We start from the raw sequence: 25,408 nt of genomic DNA, 5'->3' as shown, positions 1-25,408 counted from the left end.
CGCCTGATAAACTGCCATTTCTTATATGCAATTCTGCCAGTGGCATTCTAACTAACCTGTACTTCCATCCCCTCTAGTTAATATACTAACATCCTGACTTGGGCAACTCCAGCACTGACTAAGGCAAATGAAAATCTCTTTATTTCGAGGGGTGGCGGTGACCATGCAGAACCCTGGTGGCACAGTGGTTAAGAGCTCAGGCTGCTCCTACAGGGTCGCTATGAGTCAGAATTGACTCGATGGCAATGGGTTTGGTTTTTGGTGACAGTTAGAATAGCTCTCTTTCCCATGTTCTTACACACCTCTCAGGAAGCCCACCCTAGAGACCTGAGGCGTCTCACAGCAGTTTGTGGAGTGGGCATGAGACGTCAAACAATAGCATAATTACTGGGCATCTACCAGCCTAGACATTTCTTCTATTGGTTAATTAAAGATTTGCTGGCCTTGGCAGGAGGAAATTTATAGTTTCTTTTCTATTGATAAAGAGGCCCTGGCAGTCTCAGCTTGGAAGTGGGAGATGCCTAATGGTCTGCACAGCTTCAGCACCCATCATCTTTTTTTAAAGCTGAGGCTTTCCATTGTTACTGAACACTATTCACATTTGGGATGCAGACAAAATTCCCTTAAAGACGGGGTCCTAGGGCATACTGTTAATGTTTCAACATCCCTGAAGCAACAAACACCCTCCCTTTCAACCTCTTCCTTTTCAGAATCACCACAGAAGGATTAAGAGTTAGCCTCTCCTCCTTTTTTGTGTCTTTTCCACCCTGTCTGCACCAGACTTCATTTTGTGTTGTCTGACTCTTTAGCTAGTTATGCTTTATGCAATGAACCAGAAGGTGCTGCCATCTTCTGGGAGAAATACATACTGACTCCCTTTGTTTTAATCCACGCAGGCTTGACTTTGGAGTCCCTGGGTGGTACAAAAGGTTAATGTGCTTGGCTGCCAATTCGAGCCCACCCACCTCGGAAGAAACGCCTGGCGACCTACTTCTGAAAAATCAGTCATCGAAAACCCTATGAAGCATGGTAGACTGACACGTGTGGAGTTGCCATGAGTTGGAGCTGATTCAATTTAAATAATTAAATCTAAGTCTCTCCTGAACGAGTTCTGAATCTCAGCCTCTTTGAGATGAAGTGTCACAAAGACTATTTCTAAATCTTTTCAGCTTTATATAGGGTAAAACCTGAGCAGAATGTTAGGTGTTCTTGAAAAAGCGGTCAAGAGAAGTACCTTGAATGCATCATTTTTCTGATGGGTCACGATCCCCAGCTCTTTAAGTTTCCGTCCTATCAGTGTCAGCATTGTGCTGTAGATGTTCTCCAAGCTCGAAGCAGGGGAGCAGAGGGTCAGACAAGCTCTCTGGATCTCTAGGACAGCTTCATAGAGTTCTGCCTGAGGTGCCGTGAACCTGCGGACAGGAAACCAAAGAACCTGAATTTGCAATCATCTGACAATGTAGGAAGTTTGCTTCTAAGTGTGATTAGAAAAACTCCAAGATGATGATGATGGGGCACTGTTGGTATCTGATAAGCACCCAGCTATCTTTAGTGACAGGACCTTCCCCATGCCCTAGATGTTCACTCCTTCGGGCTGGGGCAGCTCCTTCAAATGGTCAGCAGGTTAGAAGATGCACCCAGCCAGGAATGCAGCCAAAGGGCCAGGCCAGGCTCAGCCTTCAACCTTGCTCATATCTGAGAGTGCAGGTAGTCTCTGACTTATGACGGGGTTCTGTTCTGACACCGCCGTCATTAAGTCCATTCTGACATAAGTTGAAAACTTTTTGGGGGGTACGTTTTCATTATTACTGCCTTTTATTATCAGTACCTTTATAAATTCTATCTTTGAACATCTGCGAATGAACATCTGAGAATGAGAACACCAGCAAATGGTGTGATACAACATTGTATGAAGTGTGTATTACTAATGATAAGATATATGAAAAACAAATAACAGACGGTCACTAGGTCATTAGTACGGTTCGTCGTAACTCAAATATACCACAAGTGTACAGGCTACCATTAAAAAAAAAAAAAAAGGCAAAAAAAAAAAACAAAGCCTAGGGCTCCATTTCTGACAGGTGGAGCCAGTGTCATGGGATAAACTAATCAATACCTGGGCGCCTAGAATCTTACTAGTATCTGAGTGTTGTTTGAATAGCGATTTCTGTAGTAATCCCAGAGAAAAAAATGAGACAAAAGTGAGCTGGAGTGGTATACGGCGTGAATTCTCATACACTGGTGGTGGGAGTATAAATGAGCACAGCCAATTAAGTCAAAAGCCTTAAAGACGCTCATACACTTAGAGCTTGTAATTACTGTAAGGATCCATCCTAAGAAAATAATTGAAATTGAAAAAAATGTACAAAAATGTTCACTGTAATGTTTTGATAACTGTAAAGTATTAGACACAATCTAAATGTCTCCTAATAGAATAATGGTTAAATACAACAATACGATGTACTAGTCCAATCAATGACTATGTACCCACCTTTCAAGTTCAACCATTATCAACATTGTTATGCTTGTATCAATAACTTCAACGACATTCCACCCCATCTCTCTATTATTAATTATATTTTTAATAGTTCACTTTCTAATGTAAAGTTTGTTATGTTGCTAGGTACCATCGAGTTGGTTCCGACTCATATGGACCCTATGTAAACAGAACAAAATACTGCCCAGTCCTGTGCCATCCTCACAATTGTTATGTGTGAGCCCATTGCTGCAGCCAATGTGTCAATTGATCTCGTTGAGGGTCTTCCTCTTTTTCACTGACCCTCTGCTTTACCAAGGGACTGGTTTCTCCCGATAACACGTCCAAAGGAAAATTTATGTACACTGAAATACCCAAACCCGAACTGCCCAATTCTGACAAATGGATGCGTCCACATCCCTGTAATGACAGCATTTCCACCTCCCAGAAAGTTTCCTCATGTCTCTTTTCACTTATACCCTCGCCTTCAGAGCTAAGCGGTATTCTGGTATTTTCACCTTAGATTAGTTCTGCCTGTATTAGAATATCATATAAATGGAATTATATAGTACGCACTCTTTCTTGTCTGGCTTCCTTCACTGAGCATAAAGTCCACGTGAGTCACTGATGCTGCTGCTTCAATCAGTAGTTTGTTCCTTTTTATTGCTGACTGGTATTCCGTTGTATGAACAGAGCACAGTTTGTGTATTAATTCTCCTGCTGACGGACATGAGGTTGTTTCCAGTCCGTGGCGACATGAATACAGCTGTTACGAACTTCTCGTCCAAGTCTTCTGGTGAACATATGCTTTCATTTCTCCTGGATAAGTATGTAGAAGTGGAATTGCTGGGTCAAAGCATAGCTGTTTATTTTTATTTTTTATAAGAAGCTGCCAAAAAACCTCCCGAAGTGGTGCAGCATTTTACATTACCATGAGCACTATATGAGAGTTCCAGTTGTATCACATCCTCGCCAACACTTGGTGTGGTTCATCTTTTCAATTCCGTCCATTCTAGTGGATGTGTCTCATTGTAATTTAATCCGTATTCCCTATGACTAACAAAATGATGAATACTTTTCAAGTGTGTATTGGCCATTTGGATATGTTTCTTTGTGAAGTTTCTGTTCAAGTCGTTTTTTGTGAGATACATGTCTTGCAAAAAATCTCTCCCAGTCTCGGGCTTGCCTCCAAGTCCCTGCATGGTGCAAACAGTGTACATGCTCGGGGGCTAACTGAAAGGTTGGAGGTTCGAGTCCAGCCAAAGGTGGTGCCTTGAAAGAAAGGCTTGGCAATCTACTTCTAAAAAATCAGCCTTTGAAAACTTTATGGAGCACAGTTCTACTCTAACACATGGGGTCACTGCGAGTTGGAATCAACTGGACAGCAACTGGTTTGGTCTGGCTTGCCTATTCATTGTCTTAATAGTGTCTTTTGATAAGCAGAACCGTTTATTTTTGCTAAAGTCTAGCTGATCAATTTTGGTTTTGCTCTCTTTATGATTATTGCTCTCTGAAGTCCTAAGAAATCTTTGCCTACCCTCTAGTGGTGACAATCATCTCCAATATTTTAATCTAAAACCTCCATAATTTTGACTTATGCTTAGGTCTATATTCCATCTCAAAGTAATTTTTAGATATGGCCTGGGTAAGGGTTGAGGTTTACCTTTTTTCCATACAGATATCCAGTGTTCCAGTATCATTCCTTGAAAGATTTTCTTTTCCCCAAAGGCTCTGACACCCTTGTCTCAAATCAAGTGACTGTATAAGCGTGTCTATTTCTGGATTCTCCATGCCATTCCATTGATCTACTTGCCTAATCTTATTGCCAGTACCACACTGTCTTGATTACTGTAGTTTTATAGTAAGCCTTGAAGGTAGTTTAAATCCTTCATCTTTTCAAAATTGTTTTGGTTATTCTAGGTCCTTCTCATTTCCGTATATATTTTACAATCAGCTTCTCAACTTTTACAAAATAAGTTTGCTGGAATTATGGTTGGGACCATGCTGAATCTATGGATAATTTGGGGAGAAAAGACATCTTGACAATATTTAATCTCCTAATCCATGAATATAAACTCTCTATTCACTTAGGTATTCTTTAATTTCTCTCAGTAGTATTTTACAGTTTTAGCATCAAGATTTTGTGCATTTTTTATTAAATTTCTTCCTAAGTATTTTATGCTTTTTGATGTTATAAATGAATTATTAAAAATTTCATATCCCAATGTTTTCTTCTCTAGTATATAGAAACACAGATTGATACTTGTATATTGACCTTATATTCTGAGACCCTGCTAAACTCACTTATTACCAGTGCTTTAAACTGGTTCATCCAGGTTCTGACCCTGCTGAGAACTTGCATTTCTAACAAGTTCCCAGGCGATGCTAATGCTGCTGGTTAGGGACCAGCTCTGAGAGCCACTAATAGAGCAGGAATTCCTGAAATTTATTATTCATAAGAATCACCTGGGGATCTTGAGAAAGTAGATTCTGACTCAGTATATCTGGGGTGGAAATGCAAATTCTCAGCAAGGGTTCAAACCAAAACGAACAGTTTGAAGGCCTGTTTATTAGCTCTTGTAGTTTTTTGATGGTTCCTCAGGATTTTATATGTAAACAACCATTTCATCCGAGGGGACACTTCCATACCTGTTCTCCCTAACCTTTATGCCTTTTATTTCTTCTGCTTGCTTTACTGCCCTGGCTCAGACCTCCAGTACAACAATTAATACAAATGGGGACAGTGGGCATCCTTGTCTTCTTCCCAATCTGAAGTGCTTTGCCATTAATATTGTGTAAGCTGTAGTTTTTTGAAGCTGGTCTTGATTAGATTAAGAACGCTCTATTCCAAGTTTGCTAAGAGTTTTCATCATAAATGGCTATTAAAGTTTGTCAAATGCTTTTTCTGAGTAATGAAATGATCATTTGATTTTTCTGCTTATTCTGGATGATTGATTAATAGGGATTTTGGAACGTTAGATAACCTCACTATTGCTGTCAGGTGCCCTTGAGTCGGTTCTGACTCAGCGACCCTATGTATCACAGAAGAAACACTGCCCGGTCCTGCGCCATTTTCACAATGACTGTTATGCTTGAGCCCGTTGTTGAAGCCACTGAGTCAATCCATCTTGTTGAGGGTCTTCCGCTTTTCCGCTGACCCTCTACTTTACAAACGTGATGTCCTTCTCCAGGGACTGATCCTTCCTGAAAACATCCAAAGTGTGTAACCTCATATTCCTGGGATAAACCCCATTGGTTATATATTTTATATATTGGTTATATCTCAAAAAAATGCTTGGAAAGTATTCTTTTTCTATTTCCTAAAGAGCTTGAGTAAGGTTGGCATTATTTCATCCATAGATGTTTGCCAGAATTCATCAGTAAAACCACTGGATCTAGAGTTTTTTTTGTGTGGAGAATTTTTAAGAAATTAGTCCTACTTGATAGGTGCAGGGCTACTCAGATTTTCTATTTGATCTTGTGTCAAGTTTTGGTAAATTGTGTTTTCCAAGAAAATTGCCTATTTCATTGAAATTGCCATTTACTGACATAGTTATTTTAACAATTCTTTTTATCTTTTTGACATCTGTAAGATTTACAGTGATATCCCCTCTTTCTTTCCTGATAATTACGTTTTCTCCTTTTTTTTTTTTGCTTGCTAGAGAATTTATCAATTTTATTAATCTCTCAAGGGAATAAACATTTGGCTTTGTTAATTTTATCTACTGTTTGTCTTTTTTTCCTATTTCATTAATTTCTGGTCTTCATTATTTCTTTCCGCTTATTTACTTTGGGTTTAATTTACTCGTATTTTTGATAACTTCTAAAAGTGGAAACTTCTTTTCTAATATAAGCATTTAAAGCTATAAATTTCTGCTTTGGCCATATCCCACACAACATTTTTTTTTTTGTCTGTTTTTCTTTCTCCTTTCCTTCTTTTTTTTTTTTGAGTTAATAAAATATTTTTTAGTATTCCATTTTAATTAATCTATTGGTTTTTTAGCTATACCTATTTGCATGATTTTTTAGTGGTTGCTAAACAAAACGTCGGCAGTTTGAATCTACCAGCCACTCCTTGAAACCCTACGGGACAGTTCTACTCTGTCCTATAGGGTTGCGATGAGGAGGAATCAACCCGATGGCAATGGGTTTGGTGTTTTTTTTTAGGGATTAGAATATACGTCTTTAATTTATCCTGATTTGCACAGTACTGTAGCATTTCACATAAAATATGTTGCTCTGGTGCCGAGGAGCTGGTTCTGGCTCATAGTGAGCTTCTGCACAACAGAACGAAACACTGCCCGGTACTGCACCATTTTCACTACCATTGTTATGCTTGAGCCCGTTGTTGCAGCCGCTGTGTCAGTCCATCTCGTTGAGGGTCTTCCTCTTTTTTGCTGACCCTCCACTTTACCGAGCATGATGTCCTTCCCCAGGAACTCGTCCCTCCTGACAACACATCCAATGTATGTGAGGCGAAGTCTCACCATCCTTGCTTCTAAGAAGCATTCTGGCTGTACTTCTTCCAAAATAGATTTGTTCCTTTTTCCAGCAGTCCATTCAATATTCTTCACCAACACCATAATTCAAAGGCATTAATTATTCTTTGGTCTTCCTTACTCATTATCCAGCTACATAAACTATAGGAACCTTGAAAAAGCTGAGTTCTATTTACTCCCCTCACTCTTTGTGCTATTGCTGTCATATTACATCTATATACATTATAAACACCACAATGTAGTCTTACAGTTAAAAGACATTAACAGAAGAAAAAAAAGTATCACCTTTTATATTTACCTAAATATTTACCATTTCTGGTGATCTGCCTTCCTTCCTCTAGGTCCAAATTACCATCTGGAGTCACCTCCCTTCAGCCTAAGCAACTTCATTAGCATTTATTGTAGTGCAGTTCTGGTGACAACAAATTCCCTCAGTGTTTGTTTATCAGAAAATGTCTTCACTTCACTGTCACTTAAGAAGGCTTCTTTTGCTGGATATAGAATCCTGGTTGACTTTAAGTGTCCTTTTGCCGCTTTCTGGTGGAGGAGGTCAGTCATTAATCATTGTTCCTCTACACGTAATGTCACGTCTATTTGCAAGTCTATATGTAAGTACTATAATGACATGCGCAAAGATCGGGCAATAGAAAGCCAAAAAGGAAGAACAAGCTCGGTATTTCTCAAACTGAAAGAACTGAAGAAAAAAATTCAAGCCTTGAGTTGCAACAGTGAAGGTTTCTATGGCGAAAATATTAAATGACGCAGGAGGCATCAAAAGAAGATAGAAAGAGTACACAGAGTCATTATACCAAAAAGAATTTGGTGACCTTCAACCATTTCAGGAGGTAGCATATGATTAGGAACTGACAGTATCGAAGGAAGAAGTCCAAGCTGCACTACAGGTATTGGCAAAAAACAAGGCTCCAGGAATTGACGGAATACCAATTGAGATGTTTCAAAAAACAGATGCAGCACTGGAAGTGCTCACTTGTCTATGCCAAGATTTGGAAGACAGCTACCTGGCCAACCAACTGGAACAGATCCATATTTATGCCTATTCTCAAGAAAGGTGATCCAACTGAAATTGGAAATTATCAAATGACATCATTAATACACATGCAAGCAAGATTCTGCTGAAGGTCATTCAAAAGTGGCTGTAGCAGTGTATCAATAGGAAACTGTCAGAAATTCAAGTCCGACTCAGAAGAGGATGTGGAACCAGGGACATCATCGCTAATGGCAGATGAATCCTGGCTGAAAGCAGAGGATACCGTAAAGATGTGTACCTGTGTTTTACTGACTATGCGAGGGCATTTGACTTGTGAATCGTAACAAATTATGGATAGCATTGCAAAGAATGCAAATTCCTGAAGAGTTAATTGTGCTCATGAGGAATCTATAGACAAATCAAGAGGCAGCTGTTTGAACAAGACAAGGGGATACTGCATAGTTTAAAGTCAGGAAAGGTGTGTGTCAGGGTTGTATCCTTTCACCATACCTATTCAATCTGTATGCTGAACAAATAATCCAAGAATCTGGACTATATGAAGAAGAACGGGGCATCAGGATTGGAGGAAGACTCATTAACAACCTGCGTTATGCAGATGACACAACCTTGCTTGCTGAAAGTGAAGAGGACTTGAAGCACTTACTGATGAAGATCAGAGACCACAGCCTTCAGTATGGATTACATCTCAACATAAAGAAAGCAAAAATCCTCACAACTGGACCAATGAGCAACATCGTGATCAATGGAGAAAAGACTGAAGCTGTCAAGGATTTCATCTTATTTGGATCCACAATCAAGAGCCATGGAAGCAGCAGTCAGAAATCAAAAGACACACTGCATTGGGCAAATCTGCTGCAACAGACCTCTTTAAAGTATTAAAAAGCAAAGATGTCACTTCAAGTACTAAGGTGCACCTGACCCAACCCATCGTGTTTTCAATTGAAACCTCTGAATTGTGGTGTTGGTGAAGAATGTTGAATATACCATGGATTGCCAAAAGAACTAACAAATCGGTCTTGGAAGTAGTACAACCACAATGCTCCCTAGAAGCAAGGATGGCAAGACTACATCTCACATACTTTGGACATGTTATCAGGAGGGATCAGTCCCTGGAGAAGGACATCATGCTTGGTAAAGTAGAAGGTCAGTGAAAAAGAGGAAGACAGATGGATTGACACAGAGGCTGCAACAATGGGCTCAAGCATAACATCGACTGTGAGCCTGTTTCGTTCTGTGGTACAAAAGGGTTGCTATGAGTCGTAACTGACTTGACAGCACCTAACAACAACAACAAATGTGTTGTTCTTCTCTGGCTGCTATCTAGACTTTCACCAAATTTGGGGAGTTTTGGGCCATTATTTCTTTAAATGTTTTTTTTCTGCCCCGTTTTCTCTCTCTTCAATTTCTGGGACTCCAGTGTATGTTCAATTGCTTGAAAATCCTCATAGGTCCCTGAGGCTTTGTTAATTTTTCTGCAACGTATTTCTGTTTTTCAGCCTGGATAATTTCTATTTATCCGTCTTCAAATTCACTGATTCTTTTGCTGGATGGAATCTGCTGTTAAGGCTACCTAGCGAATTATGCATTTGAGTTATTGTATTTTTCACCTTTAGAATCTCCACTTAGTGTTCTTTTAAAGATTCTTTTTATTGTAAAACAAAACGCAGATAAAGAAAGCCAAACAAATCACATATATACCTTGAGAAATTACTGCAACGTGAACAGCAGTCAGGTAAAATACAGAACTAGGCCAACTATTTCAGAAGCCCTTTCCCTTGTGTCTCATCTCAATTATAATCCTCCCAATTAAATAATCATTATAATAAAACTTTTATAGTAATCACTTCCTAGTGTGTGTTTTGGGAGTATTTATCATTTTTTATTGAGATATATTATTCATGTATCATAAAATTTACCCTTTTAAAATGTAAAATTCATTGGTTTTTCATGTATTTAGAACTGTGCAACCATCACCACTACCTAAATCCAGGACATTTTCACCACCGTCCCCAAAGACCCCCCTATCCATTAGCAGTCACTCTTCATTCTTTGTGCTTAAAAAATATTTTTATCACCCAAATGTGCATCCCAAGGCAATTTTCTTCCTGCTCACCTTAAGTTTGGTATTTCTTTTAAGCCTTTTCTAATCAACAGGTACTTTCCCCACCCTTTTTCATTTTCTGTTAAGGAATCCAGGCTGTTTGATATAGAGGTTCAGGCAGTGTCCAACTGCAGGTATGTCTGTGGTCTCATAAGGTCCAGACAGAGTCCAGAAATCCCGATGGGAGAACGGGTGGATGTACTTTGCTAAAGTACTACAGATCCTATCTGTCTCTCACTAGCTCTCTGGGTCCAGCGTTAGCCCTGGCCCTGGAGTGGCAGGGAGGGGGTCCCAGTGCCCATTCTCAGCTGCCTGTCCCACTGCGCTCACTTTTGGCAGGGACCGGGCACATGCCGCTCAGCCACCAAGGGGGATGCTTCACAAGGCCGCTGCTGCAGGTCAGGCCCAGGCCCAAGACCAGGACTCCTCCTGAGGTTGTGGCTGAGTCTCCTGGCTGCAGTGGAGGTGGTGGAAGGAGGGGCAGAAAAGGCAGCTGGGGGAGGAGGCAGAGGCCAAGGCGGGACAGGCCCGGCAGAGTTTAAAGTCCACTGCCGGGGCAGGGCAGGCAGGGAGGAAGGAAGGGAAAGTAGCCCCTGGAGGCAAATGGCCGGATGGTGGACGCTTCTCCTGGGGGGGCCAGGTGTGGCTCTACAAGACCAGGTGGTGACCACACAGGACTGGCAGCGGCAGAGCCAAAGTTTCTGTGCAGTCCCTTGGTGCCACAGCGCTGGTGCCGGCCACGTGGTGACAGTCCTGCATGCCTCTCTCGTACACGATATGGTGTTTGCAAAGCACATAACGTCCTATTTCACAGAAGGCACTGATGGACGTTAAGTAACGCATCATCAGTGCAGTTCAACATGTTCCTCTGTCCTTTGTTTTCCCTGCAAATTGGCACTGGACTCAGAGAGCGGATCAGACTCAGGTCCAAACCCTTTGACTAGATTATATGAAGTATCTGCCAAATTATAACAGGCACATAATGTCTAAATATCTTTTTTGTGATGTTAGCAGTGGCTGATGCTTACTGCTTATATCTATTCATTCATGGGAGTTGCAAAATGGTAATATTCTAATCCTATAATTTCTCATTTATTACTTGGGCTATTTTAAAAGAGAAACTTTGCCTAAACTATTTGGTTACCCAGTGGTACAGTTCATATAATAAAGGTAGAATAAACACTTGATTCTTCCTTTTATTTACCCGTTTTCAATGTAATCGACTGGCTCACATTATCCCATGAAGGTGATCTATTTTGTTTCTTTTAAAAACATCATTATAAACTCATGGACTTAAACTTATTTGACGGATCTAAATCTACTGCAATTATTATTACTGAAGCTTAAATTACCCCATCTTTCATCTGTAGGATATCTTCAGGTTGGTGTCCGAGCCTTTTTGCCATGACCCTAGTGGTCTTTGAAAACTTCCTTGCTATCTGGTATTGTAAGATGTTCCAGGCTCATTTTTGTAAATTTCCTGGCCATGATCTGGAATTAATCAATTCTCCAGGAAGCGCTCATTTCTTTTAGTGAGAAATTACATTTTGACACTAGGTGTACTCATTGCTACTAAGTTAGTCCTTATTTCTAGTCTTTTTGCAGACAGAACTAGGGAAAGGTAAAAAAACAAAAAACACTTTGTATGTTCGCCTTAGTATATAGTGTAGAAAAGAAACATGAGCTCATGTTGGTACTTCCATTTCAAATTTGAGGCTACAGAGCTTTTACTTAATCTCTATTTTGTTATCTTCTTTTCTTCCATACTGAGAATACTAATTCTCAAGGACGCAGGGATGACAGAAATACAATATCTCAGTTACTCGCTTGTTTTATCCCATATCATACACACGATTGTCTCAGAATAATATAAATACTACAAGCAACATGATTACTGAAAACACCAAGACTATTTTTTACATATGCTGTTCTCACTGTCCCCCATTAAAAAAAAACAGTTGTACTATTCTACATTATCATATAGCCATTACATACAATATTCTCTTTCTCTTAGCCCTCATCTAGTCTTAGTTCTACAATGAACTGTCTTTGGTATTCACCACTAGTTCTCGTTAGTATTCACCACTAGTTCTCGGATCAGCGTATCCTTAGTCATTCTGATCGCCTGAAACGCATTCTCTAGTGTAGGACTGTCCAATAAACCTTTCTGTGATGATGAAAGTGCTCTGTACCTGTGCTGTCTGATACGGTAACTAACAGCCACATGTGACTATTGAGCATCTGAAATGTGGCCAGTGAAGATGAAGAACGAAATTTTAAATATGATTCAATTTTAATTAAATTTAAATAGCCACATGTGACTAGTGGCTATCATACTGGACAGCACAGCAAGAAGATGCCTCTTGAAGGACTCATATTCCTTGAATTCTTACATGTTGATAACAATTTGTGCCCTTTACACTTGACAGTGGGTTTTGCAGCATATAAAATCTTTGGCTTAAAAGGACTAATGTACCACAACTACCACAGCCTCCACCAGACTGAGTCCAGTACAACTAGGATGGTGCCTGGCTACCACCACTGACTGCTCTGACAGGGATCACAATAGAGGGTCCCAGACAGAGCTGGAAAAAAAACATAGAACAAAATTCAAATTCACAAAAAAAGACCAGACTTGGGGAGGCAGGGCCAAGATGGCGGAGTAGTCAGACGCTTCTGGTGAACCCTCTTACAACAAAGACCCGAAAAAACAAGTGAAATGATTATATTTATGAGAAGCTGGGAGCCCTGAACATCAAAGGCAAAGTTAGAAAATGGACTGAGCAGCGGTAAGGGAGAGAGAGTTCACAAGTGGAGAGGAGCTGCCGATCCTGAATCCCCAGGAACCCTCAGGCACTACTCCCAGGAGTGAGCGGTGGGCTGGTGGTGTATTCGGATGCAGTTTCATCAGCGAGAAACAGCCAGCTGCACAGCCTACTCATACTGCCAGAACCAGAGAAGAACAGTGCTCTTGGCAAAAGCTAAGTACTTGCATATATTTTACCATGTCCCCAGCCTCTAAGCTGGCTTCAGTGGCTGTTGATTTCCCTGGGCCTGAGATAGGTCCTGCTGAGTGCCCTGAGCCATTCTCCTGGCCTTAGAAAAGGAATAAATTCACAATTGGGGGAAAAAATAATCTGTCAGCTCCACTAACCTAGGGAGCTCAGGACAAGTGGCTCCTGTCCAGGCATAAACGGTCCGTAGACTTTGAACACCTTTCCCCCCGCGTGGACCTGTGTGGGCCTATTTCGGGAGAAGAGGCCCTTGTTGGCAGACTCTAACCATTTCAGCTGTGCAGTGGAGAGATGGGTATTTGATGTTCGACACCACTTTGCCTATTAAACAGGGTCCTCACCTACCCACATCGGGGGCTTAAGGATAGGTGGCTCCACTCAGGTCACCCGGTGACCTGCAACAGGGGTCCAAGGATAACTGGTACCTCTCAGTCCTTACAACCAAAAGCACTGGGTTGCCCACGGTCCATTTTCAGAATCCACCCACCTGTGCACTCTAGGGAACAGGGACGTGCTTTCCTCACAGACCCTCAGGGGATGATTATCAGCCCCCTGCCTTGTTCAGAACGTGACCCCTTGCTGCAACCAGATACCTGTACCTACACCAATCACCCTTGCCCCTCTAAGACTCTAAGACATAGCCTGTACTACACACTTGATGACTAACTACCTAGACACCTGGAATGAACCCATACAAGAAAAGTGAATGGACTTCTAGGCTCATATACCTGATAACAGCTCTAACCATCTGGTGACAGGACTTTAGAGCTTCAAAGGCAAAAATAATCAGGCTAGCTCACTCAAGCAAACCATTTGGGCATATCAAAACAAAACAAAGCAAGAAGCTAACATACAGTAAACAAACATAAAATAAACTAATACAATAATTTAGAGATGGCTTGGAGACAACAGTCATTATCAAATTACATGAAGGAGCAGACTATGATCGCTTCAATAAGCTCACAAAACAAAGAATCAAGGGATCTTTTGGTTGAAGGTACCTTCCTGGAATTACCAGATGCACAGTACAAAAGATTAATGTACAGAACTCTTCAACACATCAGGAGCGATATCGGGAAGGAGTTCAGGCAATATGCAGACCAAACCAAGGAACACACAGATAAAGCAGCTGAAGAAATTAAAAAGGTTATTCAAGAACATAATGAAAAATTTAATAAGCTGCAAGAATCCATAGAGAGATAGCAATCATAAATTCAGAAGATTAACAATAAAATTACAGAGTTAGATAACTCAGTAGGAAGTCAAAGGAGCAGATCTGTGGAAGTGGAAGGAAGGATTAGTGAGATTGAAGATAAAACACTTAGTACCAATATAGTTGAAGGAAAGTCAGATAAAAGAATTAAAAAAAAATGAAGAAGCTCCAAGAATCAGGTGAGACTCTATCAAGAGAAATAACCTACAAGTCACTGGAGTACCAGAACAGGGAGAGATAACAGAAAATACAGAGAAAATTGTAGAAGATTTGTTGGTGGAAAACTTCCCTGATATCGTGAAAGATGAGAAGATACCTATCCAAGATGCTCATCGAACTCCACATAAGGTAGATGTTAAAAGAAAGTCACCAAGACATATTATAATCAAACTTGCCAAAACCAAAGATAAAGAATTTTAAGAGCAGCTAGGGATAAACAAAAAGTCACCTACAAAGGACAGTCAATAAGAATAAACTCGAACTATTCGGCAGAAAACATGCAGGCAAGAAGGCAATGGGATGACTTATATAAAGCACTGAAGGAAAAAAAATTGCCTGCCAAGAATCGTACAGTCAGCAAAACTGTCTCTCAAATACGAAGGTGAAATTAGGACATTTCCAGATAAAAAGAAGTTTAGGGAATTCGTAAAAACCAAACTGAAACTACAAGAAATACTAAAGGGAGTTCTCTGGTTAGAAAATCAATAATATCATATATCAACCCAAGACTGGTACACAGGACAGAGCAACCAGATGTCAACCCAGATAGGGAAATCACAAAAATAAATCAAGATAAAAAAAAGTTCAAAACAGGGAAATAGTGGTGTTATTATATAAAAGAAGACAACATTAAAACAATAAAGAGGGACTGAGAAATGTAGTCATAAATCTTTCATATGGAGAGGAAGACAAGGGTAACATAGACAAATAAAAGTTAGGTTTAAACTTAGAAAAATAGGAGTAAATATTAAGGTAACCACAAAGGAGACTAACTATCCTACTCATTAAAATAAAATACAAGGGAAAAATACAGAGTCAGCAGAAACAAAATCAATAACAATGAATAAGAGGAACCGACAATATATAAACTACTCAGCACAAAAATTTAAGTGGGAAAAAGAAACTGTCAACAACACACAAAAAAAGACATCAAAATGACAGCACTAAACTCATACCTATCTGTAATTACTCTGAATGTAAATGGACTAAATGCACCAATAAAGAGACAGAGAGTGGCAGAATGGATTAAAAAACATGATCCGTCCATATGCTGCCTTCAAGAGACACACCTTAGACTTAGAGACACAAACGAACTAAAACTCAAAGGATGGAAAAAAATATATCAAGCAAACAACGATCAAAAAAGAGCAGGGGTGGCAATATTTACGTCTGACAAAGTAGACTTTAAAGTTAAATCCACCACGAAGGATAAGGAAGGACACTACATAATGATTAAAGGGACAATATACCAGGAGGATATAACCATATTAAATATTTATGCACCCAATGACAGGGGTGCAAGATACATAAAACAAACTCTAACAGCATTGAACAGTGAGATAGACAGCTCCACAATTACAATAGGAGATTTCAATACGCTACTTTTCGGTGAAGGACAGAACACCGAGAAAGAAGCTCAATAAAGACACAGAAGATCTAAATGCCACAATCAACCAACTTGACCTCACAGACATATACACAACACCCCACCCAACAGCAGCCAAGTATACTTTCTTTTCTAATGCACATGGAACGTTCTCTAGAATAGATGACATATTAGGTCATAAAGCAAGCCTTAACAGAATTCAAAACATTGAAATATTACAGAGCATCTTCTCTGACCATAAGGCCATAAAACTAGAAATCATAACAGAAAAAGCAGGGAAAAGAAATCAAACACTTGCAAACTGAACAATACCCTGCTCAAAAACGACTGGGTTCTAGAAGACATTAAGGAGGGAATAAAGAAATTGATAGAATCCAATGAAAATGAAAACACTTCCTATCAGAACCTTTGGGACACAGCAAAAGCAGTGCTCAGAGGTCAATTTTTATCAATAAATGCACACATAGAGAGAGAAGAAAGGGCCAAAACTAAAGAATTATCCCTACAACTTGAACAAAGAGAGAAAGAGAGCAACAAAAGGAACCCTCAGGCACCAGAAGAAAGCAAATAATAAAAATTAGAGCAGAATTAAATGAAATAGACAACAGAAAAACAAATGAAGGAGTTAACAAGACCAAATGTTAGTTCTTTGAAAAACTTAACAAAATTAATAAACCATTAGCCAAACTGACAAAAGAAAAACAGGAGAGGAAGCAAATAACCTGAATAAAAAATGAGATGGGCAATATCACAATAGACCCAGCTGAAATTAAAAGAATCATACCAGATTACTACAAAAAATTGTACTCTAACAAATTTGAAAACCTAGAAGAAACATGAATTTCTAGACACACACTTATCTTTAAACTAACACAAACAGAGGCAAAACAACTAAATAAACCCATAACAAAAGAAGAGATTGAAAAGGTAATTTAAAAACTCCCAACAAAAAAAAGCCCTAGCCCAGAGGGTTTCACTGCAGAGTTCTACGAATCTTTCAGAGAAGAGTTAACACCACTACTACTCAAGATATTTCAGAGCATAGAAAAGGACAGAATACTCCCAAACTCATTCTATGAAACCAGCATATCCCTGATACCAAAACCAGGTAAAGATACCACACAAAAAAGAAAATTACAGACCTATATCCCTCATGAACTTAGATGCAAAAATCCTCAACAAAATTCTAGCCAACAGAATTCAACAACATATCAAAAAAATAATTCACCATGACCAAGTGGGATTCATACCAGGTATGTAAGGATAGTTCAACATTAGAAAAACAATTAATGTAATCCATCATGTAAATAAAACAAAAGAACCACATGATCTTATCAATTGATGCAGAAAAGGCATTTGACAAAGTTCAACGCCCATTCATGATAAAAATTCTCAGAAAAATAGGAATAGAAGGAAAATTCCTCAACATAATAAAGGGCATTTAAACAAAGCCATAAGCCAAGGTCATCCTAAACGGAGAGAGCCTGAAAGCACTCCCCTTGAGATCAGGAACCAGACAAGGATGCCCTTTATCACCACTCTTATTTAACATTGTGCTGGAGGTCCTAGGCAGAGCAATTAGGCTAAATAAAGAAATAAAGGGCATCCAGATTGGTAAGGAAGAAGCAAAAGTATCTCTATTTGCAGGTGACATGATCTTATACACAGAAAACCCTAAAGAATCCTCAAGAAAACCACTGAAACTAATGGAAGAGTTCAGCATAGTATCAGGATATAAGATAAACATACATAAATCAGTTGGATTCCTTTACACCAACAAAAAGAACATGAAAGGGGAAATCGCCAAATCCATCATTTGTGGTAGCCCCCAAGAAGATAAAATACTTAGGAATAAATCTTACCAGAGACGTAAAAGACCTATACAAGGAAAACTACAAGACACTACTGCAAGAAACCAAAAGAGACCTACAGAAGTGGAAAAACATACCTTGCTCAGGGATAGGAAGACTCAACATTGTAAAAATGTCTACTCTACCAAAAGCGACCTATAGATACAATGGAATTCCGGTCCAAATTCCAACAACATTTTTTAATGAGATGAAGAAACAAATTGCCAACTTCATATGGAAGGGAAAGAGGCCCCAGATAAGTAAAGCATCACTGGAAAAGAAGAACAAAGTGGGAGGCCTAACACTACCTGATTTTAGAACCTATCATATAGCCACAGTAGTCAAAACAGCCTGGTACTGGTACAACAACAGACACATAGACCAATGGAACAGAATTGAGAATCCGGACATAAATCCATCCACATATGAGCAGCTGATATTTTACAAAGGCCCAAAGACAGTTAAATGGGGGAAAGACCATCTCTTTAACGAATGGTGCTGGCATAACTGGATATCCACCTCTAAAAAAATGAAACAAGATCCATACCTCACACCATGCACAAAAACGAACTCAAAATGGATCAAAGACCTAAATATAAAATCTAAAACGATAAAGATTATAGAAAAAAAAAAATAGGACAATGCTAGGAGGTCTGATATATGGCATAAACAGTACACAAAACATTACTAACGAACACCAGAAGAGAAACTAGATAACTGGGAGCTCCTAAAAATCAAAAACCTATGCTCACTGAAAGACTACACCAAAAGAGTAGAAAGATTACCTACAGACTGGGAAAAAATTTTTAGCTATGACATTCCCGATCAGCATCTGAGCTCTAAAATCTACAGGATACTGCAAAAACTCAACTACAAAAAGACAAATAACCCAATTAAAAAATGAGCAAAGATATGAACAGACACTTCACTAAAGAAGACATTCAGGCGGCTAACAGGTACATGAGGAAATGCTCACGATCATTAGCCATTAGAGAAATGCATATCAAAACTACAATGAGATTCCATCTCACTCCAACAAGGCTGGCATTAATCCAAAAAACACAAAATAATAAATGTTGGAGAGGTTGTGGAGAGACTAGAACACTTACTACACTGCTGGTGGGAAAGCAAAATGGTACAACCACTTTGGAAATCAATTTGGCGCTTCCTTAAAAACCTAGAAATAGAACTACGATATGATCCAGCAATCCTACTCCTTGGAACATATCCTAGAAAAATAAGAGCCTTTACCTGAACAGATATATGCAGACCCATGTTCACTGCACCACTGTTTACAACAGCAAAAAGATGGAAGCAACCAAGGTGCCCGTCAATGGATGAATGGATAAATAAATTATGGTATGTTCACACAATGGAATACTATGCAGCGATAATGAGCAGTGATGAATCTGTGAAACATTTCATAACATGGAGGAACCTGGAAGGCATTAGGCTGAGTGAAATTAGTTGCAAAAAGACAAATATTGTATGAGATCACTATTATAAGAACTCAAGAAATAGGTTAAACAGAGAATAAAATATTCTTTGATGGTTACAAGAGTGGGGAGGGAAGGAGGAAGAGAGGTATTCACTAATTAGATAGTAGACAAGAACTAATTTAGGTGAAGGGAAAGACAACACACAATACAGGCGAGGTTAGCACAACTGGACTAAACCAAAAGCAAAGAAGTTTCCTGGTTTCCTGAATGAACTGAATGCTTTGAAGGCCAGAGTAGCAGTGGTTGGGGTTTGTGGACCATGGTTTCAGGGGACACCTAGGTCAATTAGCATAATAAAATCTATTAAGAAAACATTCTGCATCCCACTTTCGAGAGTGACTTCTGGGGTCTTAAATGCTAGCAAGCAGCCATCTAAGATGCATCAATTGGTTTCAACCCACCTAGAGCAAAGGAAAACGAAGAACACCAAAGATACAAGGTAATTATGAGCCCAGGAGACAGGAAGGGCCACATAAATCAGAAACTACATCAGCTGAGACCAGAAGAACTAGATGGTGCCCGGCTACAACTGATGACAGCCCTGACAGGGAGCACAACAGAGAATCCCTGAAGGAGAGGGAGAGTAATGGGATGCAGACCCCAAATTCTCATAAAAAGACCAGACTTAAATGGTCTGAAGGGCCACGGAGGTCATGGTCCCCTGACCTTCTGTTACCCCAAGACAGCAACCATTCCCAAAGCCAACTCTTCAGACAGGGATTGGAATGGACTGTGGGATAGAAAATGATACTGGTGAGGAGTGAGCTTTTTTGGATCAAGTAGACACATGAGAGCATGTGGACAGCTCCTGTCTGGATGGGAGATGAGAGGACAGAGGGGGTCAGAAGCTGGCCGAACGGACACAAAAATAGAGGGTAGAGAGGAGTGTGCTGTTTCATTAGGGGGAGAGCAACTAGGAGTATATAGCTAGGTGTATATAAATTTTTGTTTGAGAGACTGACTTGATTTGTAAACTTTCACTTAAGGCACAATAAAACAAAACAAAACAGACTTACTGGCCTGACAGAGACTTGAGGAACCCTGAGAATATGGTCCCTGGACAACCTTTTAGCTCAGTAATGAAGTCACTCCTGAGGTTCACCCCTCATCCAAAGATTAGACAGGCCCATAAAACAAAACGAGACTAAATGGGCACAGCAGCCCAGGGGCAAGGACTAGAAGGCAGGAGAGGACAGGACAGCTGGTAATAGGGAACCTAAGGTTGAGAAGGGAAAGTGTTGACATGCCGTGGGGTTGTTATCCAATGTCATAAAGCAATATGTATTCTAGCTATTTAATGAGAAGCTAGTTTGTTCTCTAAACCTTCATCTAAAGTATAATAAAAAAAATCTTTGGCTCCTATTTTCTTTCTTTGAGCATCTTCAGTATGTTACTGTATTTCTTTCTGGCAGAAAGTACATGCAGTCCCTGGATTAGCAATGAGTTCCATTCCTAGATCTGTCTTTAAGTCAAATCTGTATGTAAATTGGAACAGTTAGGTACAGTTCATATCTAGCATCAGTCACATGTTTGTCTTAAAATGTACTGTATCTTTCTATGCATAAAAAACATTAAAGAAACTTCTAGATGCACTAAAACATCTTTAACATAATACAGTAATAACAATATTTTGATGCCTGTCAAAAAGTAGTGCCCGTTTGTTATCATGAACCATTGTATGTACCTCAAATTTTTAATGTAAAAATTCATAACTACGGGTTGTATATAAGTCTGATGTTCATAACTTGGGGACTGCCTGTATGTAAAGCCGAGAAGGTTGTGGCTTTCTGTGCCTGAGCTCTGTGGATCTCGCAGTGCCCTCAGGCAAAACACCCTTATCATTTACATTTTACTCATCAGAGTTCTTTAAAGGATAGACCTGTCCAGTTTATGCCTATTTTTGGAAATTCTCCGGTACCTTCAAATAGCTGTTTTTAATATTTTGTCTAGATATTATGATTATTATCTGTGGAGGGTTAATCCAATGAGTTACTCTACCATAACCCAAATATTATGTTTGTAATCAGAGAAAGGAAACCCTAGTGGTGTAGCGGTTAAGCGCTACGGCTGCTAACCAAAAGCTTGGCAGTTTGAATCCACCAGGCACTCCCTGGAAACTCTATGGGGCAGTTCTACTCTTTTCTATAGGGTCACTCTGAGTTGGAACCAACTCGATGGCAACGGGTTTTTGTTTTTTTTTATCAGAGAAAAATAAACTTCAAAATCATTGAAGTGTGCGTGCGTGTGTGTGTCTGTATGCTAATTGGTTGTTTCTTAGTGCCTGATCCTTTGATATGGTGAGCAAAACAACTCAGAAAAATAATCAGGGCCTCTGCAAAGGCAGCTAACCGGACCTAAAGGGGACTTATATGCTTCTTTAGTCACTTATTCCAAGTATATCCATATTCCAACCCACACTTCTAAGAAGCAATGGAACATGTTACTCTGTAGAAGCCCTACCTGCCGTTGACAGGCCAGGTGCGGGTGATGTCACTCACGTAGCAGTTAGACTCACACCCACCATCCAGAAGCACCGTTTCTCCATCCTGGAACAAAAGGAAGATGGATAAAGTGGGTGACTGCAAGTTGTTTTTTCTTCTAACTAAGCTCTCTGTGTCTTTCATTTTAAAGAGCTCTAATTTAAAGGAGATTGATTTCTGATTCCTTCTCAACAAGAAACAGCATCTAATCTTGTCAAATGAATTGGCACTGGCTCAAGAAAGGTAGTATTACATAGAGGATAAGTGCATGGGCTCTAGAACCAGACTGTTTGAATTACTATTTTTTTTTTATGGTTACCTTAAAAAAAAAAAACAAAACCAAACCCAGGGCCGTCGAGTCGATTCTGACTCATAGCGACCCTATAGGACAGAGTAGAACTGCCCTGTAGAGTCTCCAAGGAGCGCCTGGTGGATTCAAACTGCCGACCCTTCAGTTAGCAGCCATAGCACTTAACCACAACACCACCAGGGTTTCCAATGAGTTACCTTAGCACATCATAAATGTTACCATTATTGTTAATAATAATAATAAACCTATGCAAGATGGTATCCAGGGCCTTATTCAAAAACAATTACCCATACCACTTAACTTTACCATATCACTTCCTCTCTGTTCCCCCATCATAATATACGTGGGGAGAGAAGAAAGCTTTGGGTCTATCTCTATTTTACTACTTATCGTGTTATATAAGTGATCTGCTTATGCCCTTGAAGACAGGAACAGGGTCTTACTCACGTGTAAATAACTGCAAAATTTGTCTGATAGTAGAATAATAGTTAAATGAGTGCTCGAGTACTTTAGTCTTCTCTGACTAATATTCTCAGGATAAACTGGGGTGGGGCAGGGGAGAAGCCTCGCAGATATAGAGTCATGGCAACTGCAAAGAGTGGATGTGGAGTTTTTGTTTCTGGCAATATAGTGGGCTAAATCTTCTGTTAGAAAACAACTATAACCTGGATGAAAATATATTTTATGAAATGCTGACATCACATACTGTAAGAGATGTCTTTAGGACTGTTTCTCTCCTTAAAACAGACGAACTCAGAACTTAAGCTAGAGCTGGAGAAGTGATAAGGTAAGCATTAAAGGACATAGCAGAGGAGGTGCTGTCCTGAGATCTTGTAGAAAAGCGAGGAAACTGAACCTGAGACCCTCATGGGGGATAAAATGGTCCCAGGTCATTAGGACCCTGGTGGCTCCTCACAAAAACATATGCAAATAACCTTTGGAGGAAATTTCCCCTAATTTAGGCCTGTATAACTTCCCCAAAAATAGTATCAAGCAAATATGAGGTCACAACCAAGGGCTGCCAAGCACACAAGGAGGTAAATCACCACGAGTGAGGGTTAGCAGGAAAAACGAATACCAAATTCAAATCTTCCAAGGACTTCAGATAATGGAAATATCAGCTACAGAATAGCTAGGTATGAAACATTAAAAGGATAAAGAATGAAAAAACAACAATGTGCAAGCAACAAGACACAATCTAGCAAGGACACAAGGCGATTATGAGCCCAAGAGACAGCAAGGGCCACATGAACCAGCGACTACATCATCCTAAGACCAGAAAAACTAGATGGTGCACAGCTACAATGGATGACTGCCCTGACAGGGAACACAACAGAGAACCCCTAAGGGAGAAGGAAAGCAGTGGGATGCAGACCCCAAATTCTCCTAAGACCTGACTTAATGGTCTCACTGAGACTGGAAGGACCCCGGTGGTCATGGCCCCCAGATCTTCTGTTGCCCCAGGACAGAAACCATTCCCAAAGCCAACTCTTCAGACATGGATTGGACTGGACAATGGGTTGGAGAGGGATGCTGGTGAGGAGTGAGCTTCTTAGATCAGGTGCATGCTTGAGACTATGTTGGCATCTCCTGCTGGAGGGGAGATGAGAGGGTGGAGGGGGTTAGAAGCTGACGAAATGGACACGAAAAGAGAGAGTGGAGGGAGAGAGCGGGCTGTCTCATTAGGGGGAGAGTAATTGGGAGTGTGTAGCAAGGTGTATATGGGTTTTTGTGTGAGAGACTGACTCGATTTGTAAACTTTCACTTAAAGCACAATAAAAATTATTAAAAAAAAAGTTAAACACAGAATAACTATGCAAAACTGAAAGGAGTCAAATGGGCACGAAACAATGAAAAACGTAACTACTGAAACGGAACACTAAGTGGATGGTTTACATAGCAGATTAGACAACTGAAGAAAAAAATAGTTTCCTGTAAGACAGATCTAATAAAATCACCTAAAATGTGACAGAAAGAGTCAAGGTGAAGTTAAACATGAAAGAGAAGTTAGCATATGGAGGACAAAATGATAGGGTCTAACTAACCTTTAATTGAAACCCCTGAAAGAGTGAACAGAGAGCATGTAGGAGAGGTGACAGAACTGATGAAAAACATGAAGTCACAGATTCAGGAAGCAGGAGGTTTCATAACCAAGATAAGTAAAAATAACTTTGTGCTCAGACGTATCAGAATGACACTGAGGAATCAGAGAGAGAGAGAGAGATCTTAAAAACAGCCAAAGAAAAAAGATTTCCCGCAAGGAACGATTATTAGTGTTTTTGTTTGTTTGCTTGTTTGAAATCAGTAACACTGAAAGTCAGAAAACAGGGGAATAATACATTCAAGATGATGGGTGAACGCAGCTGTCAACATAGGACTGTCCCTTCTTTTTTGGCAAGGCCACCTTTCAAGAATGAGAATATTTTCAGCCAAACAAAAACAGAAGGGAGTTTATTAGCAACAGACCTTCATTTACAGGATGCTCTTAAAGCAGAAGGAAGGCGAGCCCAGAAAGGCCATATAAGAGGCAAGAAGGAACATTGGACATGCAGGCAAATCTAAACAAACAGAAGTGTCCTACTCTGACCTAGGCCTGAGAGTGGCAGTAGCTACAGTAAGCTTAGAAGCAGAAGACACAGGGCGGCCTGTCTTCTCTGACTCTATTTCTGCCAGATGGCTAGGGCCTGGTCCATACTAGAGCCCTTCCAGATGCCCCAGTAGTACACCCTGTATTTCTCAGAGCTTGTTGACCTTGCCCACTGACTTCCCCAGAAAGGGTTCTTGTAAGCTCAGGTAACCGAAGCTGGACTATGAACTAGAAGTTCTCAACTTATTTTCTCTTGGGTCACTTCACCTCAGAGGGGGAATCCTGCTTTATCCCTTATAAAGCTGGTTTGTGTTCACTCCTCAGTTTTTCCAGACTGAAGAACGTATATTTAGGAATAAACATATTATTGGTGAAACTATCAAGAAAAGCAAGAGAATGATTACAACAGAAGCTAAGGCAGTGGTTACCTCTGGGAGGTGGGGAGAGGGATGTGGCTGGACTCGCCCTGGGGACCTCTACGGTAACTATATGTTCTTATCCTTGACGATGGATACATGGGTGTGCATTTTATTATTATTTTTAAACTGCACATTATATTAACTGCACTTAATGTATGATACATTTTACAACTTAGCCAAAAAACTTAAGGAATATAATGAAAGTGAGAAATCTATCTTTACATAGTTAGAATAGGAAAGAAGAAAAAATAAAAATTGACGAACTAAGTATCTAATTTAAGATGCTAGGAAAAGAACAACAAGATAAACACAAAGAGTAGAAGGATAAAAATAATAGAGATGAAG

General features: G+C 39.8%; 1 protein-coding gene across 3 annotated transcripts in view; it reads right to left on the bottom strand.

Moving 5' to 3' along the window:
• XPNPEP3 (X-prolyl aminopeptidase 3) overlaps positions 1–25,408 on the bottom strand; it is an 84,454-nt gene that overhangs the window by 5,729 nt on the left and 53,317 nt on the right. For all 3 annotated transcript variants that reach the window (XM_049884470.1, XM_049884471.1, XM_049884472.1), the window contains 2 exons: positions 21,728–21,813; positions 1,235–1,412 (listed from right to left, as the gene is read on the bottom strand). In XM_049884470.1, the coding sequence (XP_049740427.1) occupies positions 1,235–1,412; positions 21,728–21,813 (264 nt within the window). The remainder of the gene's footprint in view (positions 1–1,234; positions 1,413–21,727; positions 21,814–25,408) is intronic.

This window comes from Elephas maximus, chromosome 4, assembly GCF_024166365.1.
Source record: "Elephas maximus indicus isolate mEleMax1 chromosome 4, mEleMax1 primary haplotype, whole genome shotgun sequence".
NCBI classification, from domain to species: Eukaryota; Metazoa; Chordata; class Mammalia; order Proboscidea; family Elephantidae; genus Elephas; species Elephas maximus.
Note: the sequence above shows the minus strand (reverse complement) of the source record. Positions and strands in the feature narration are given on the sequence as shown.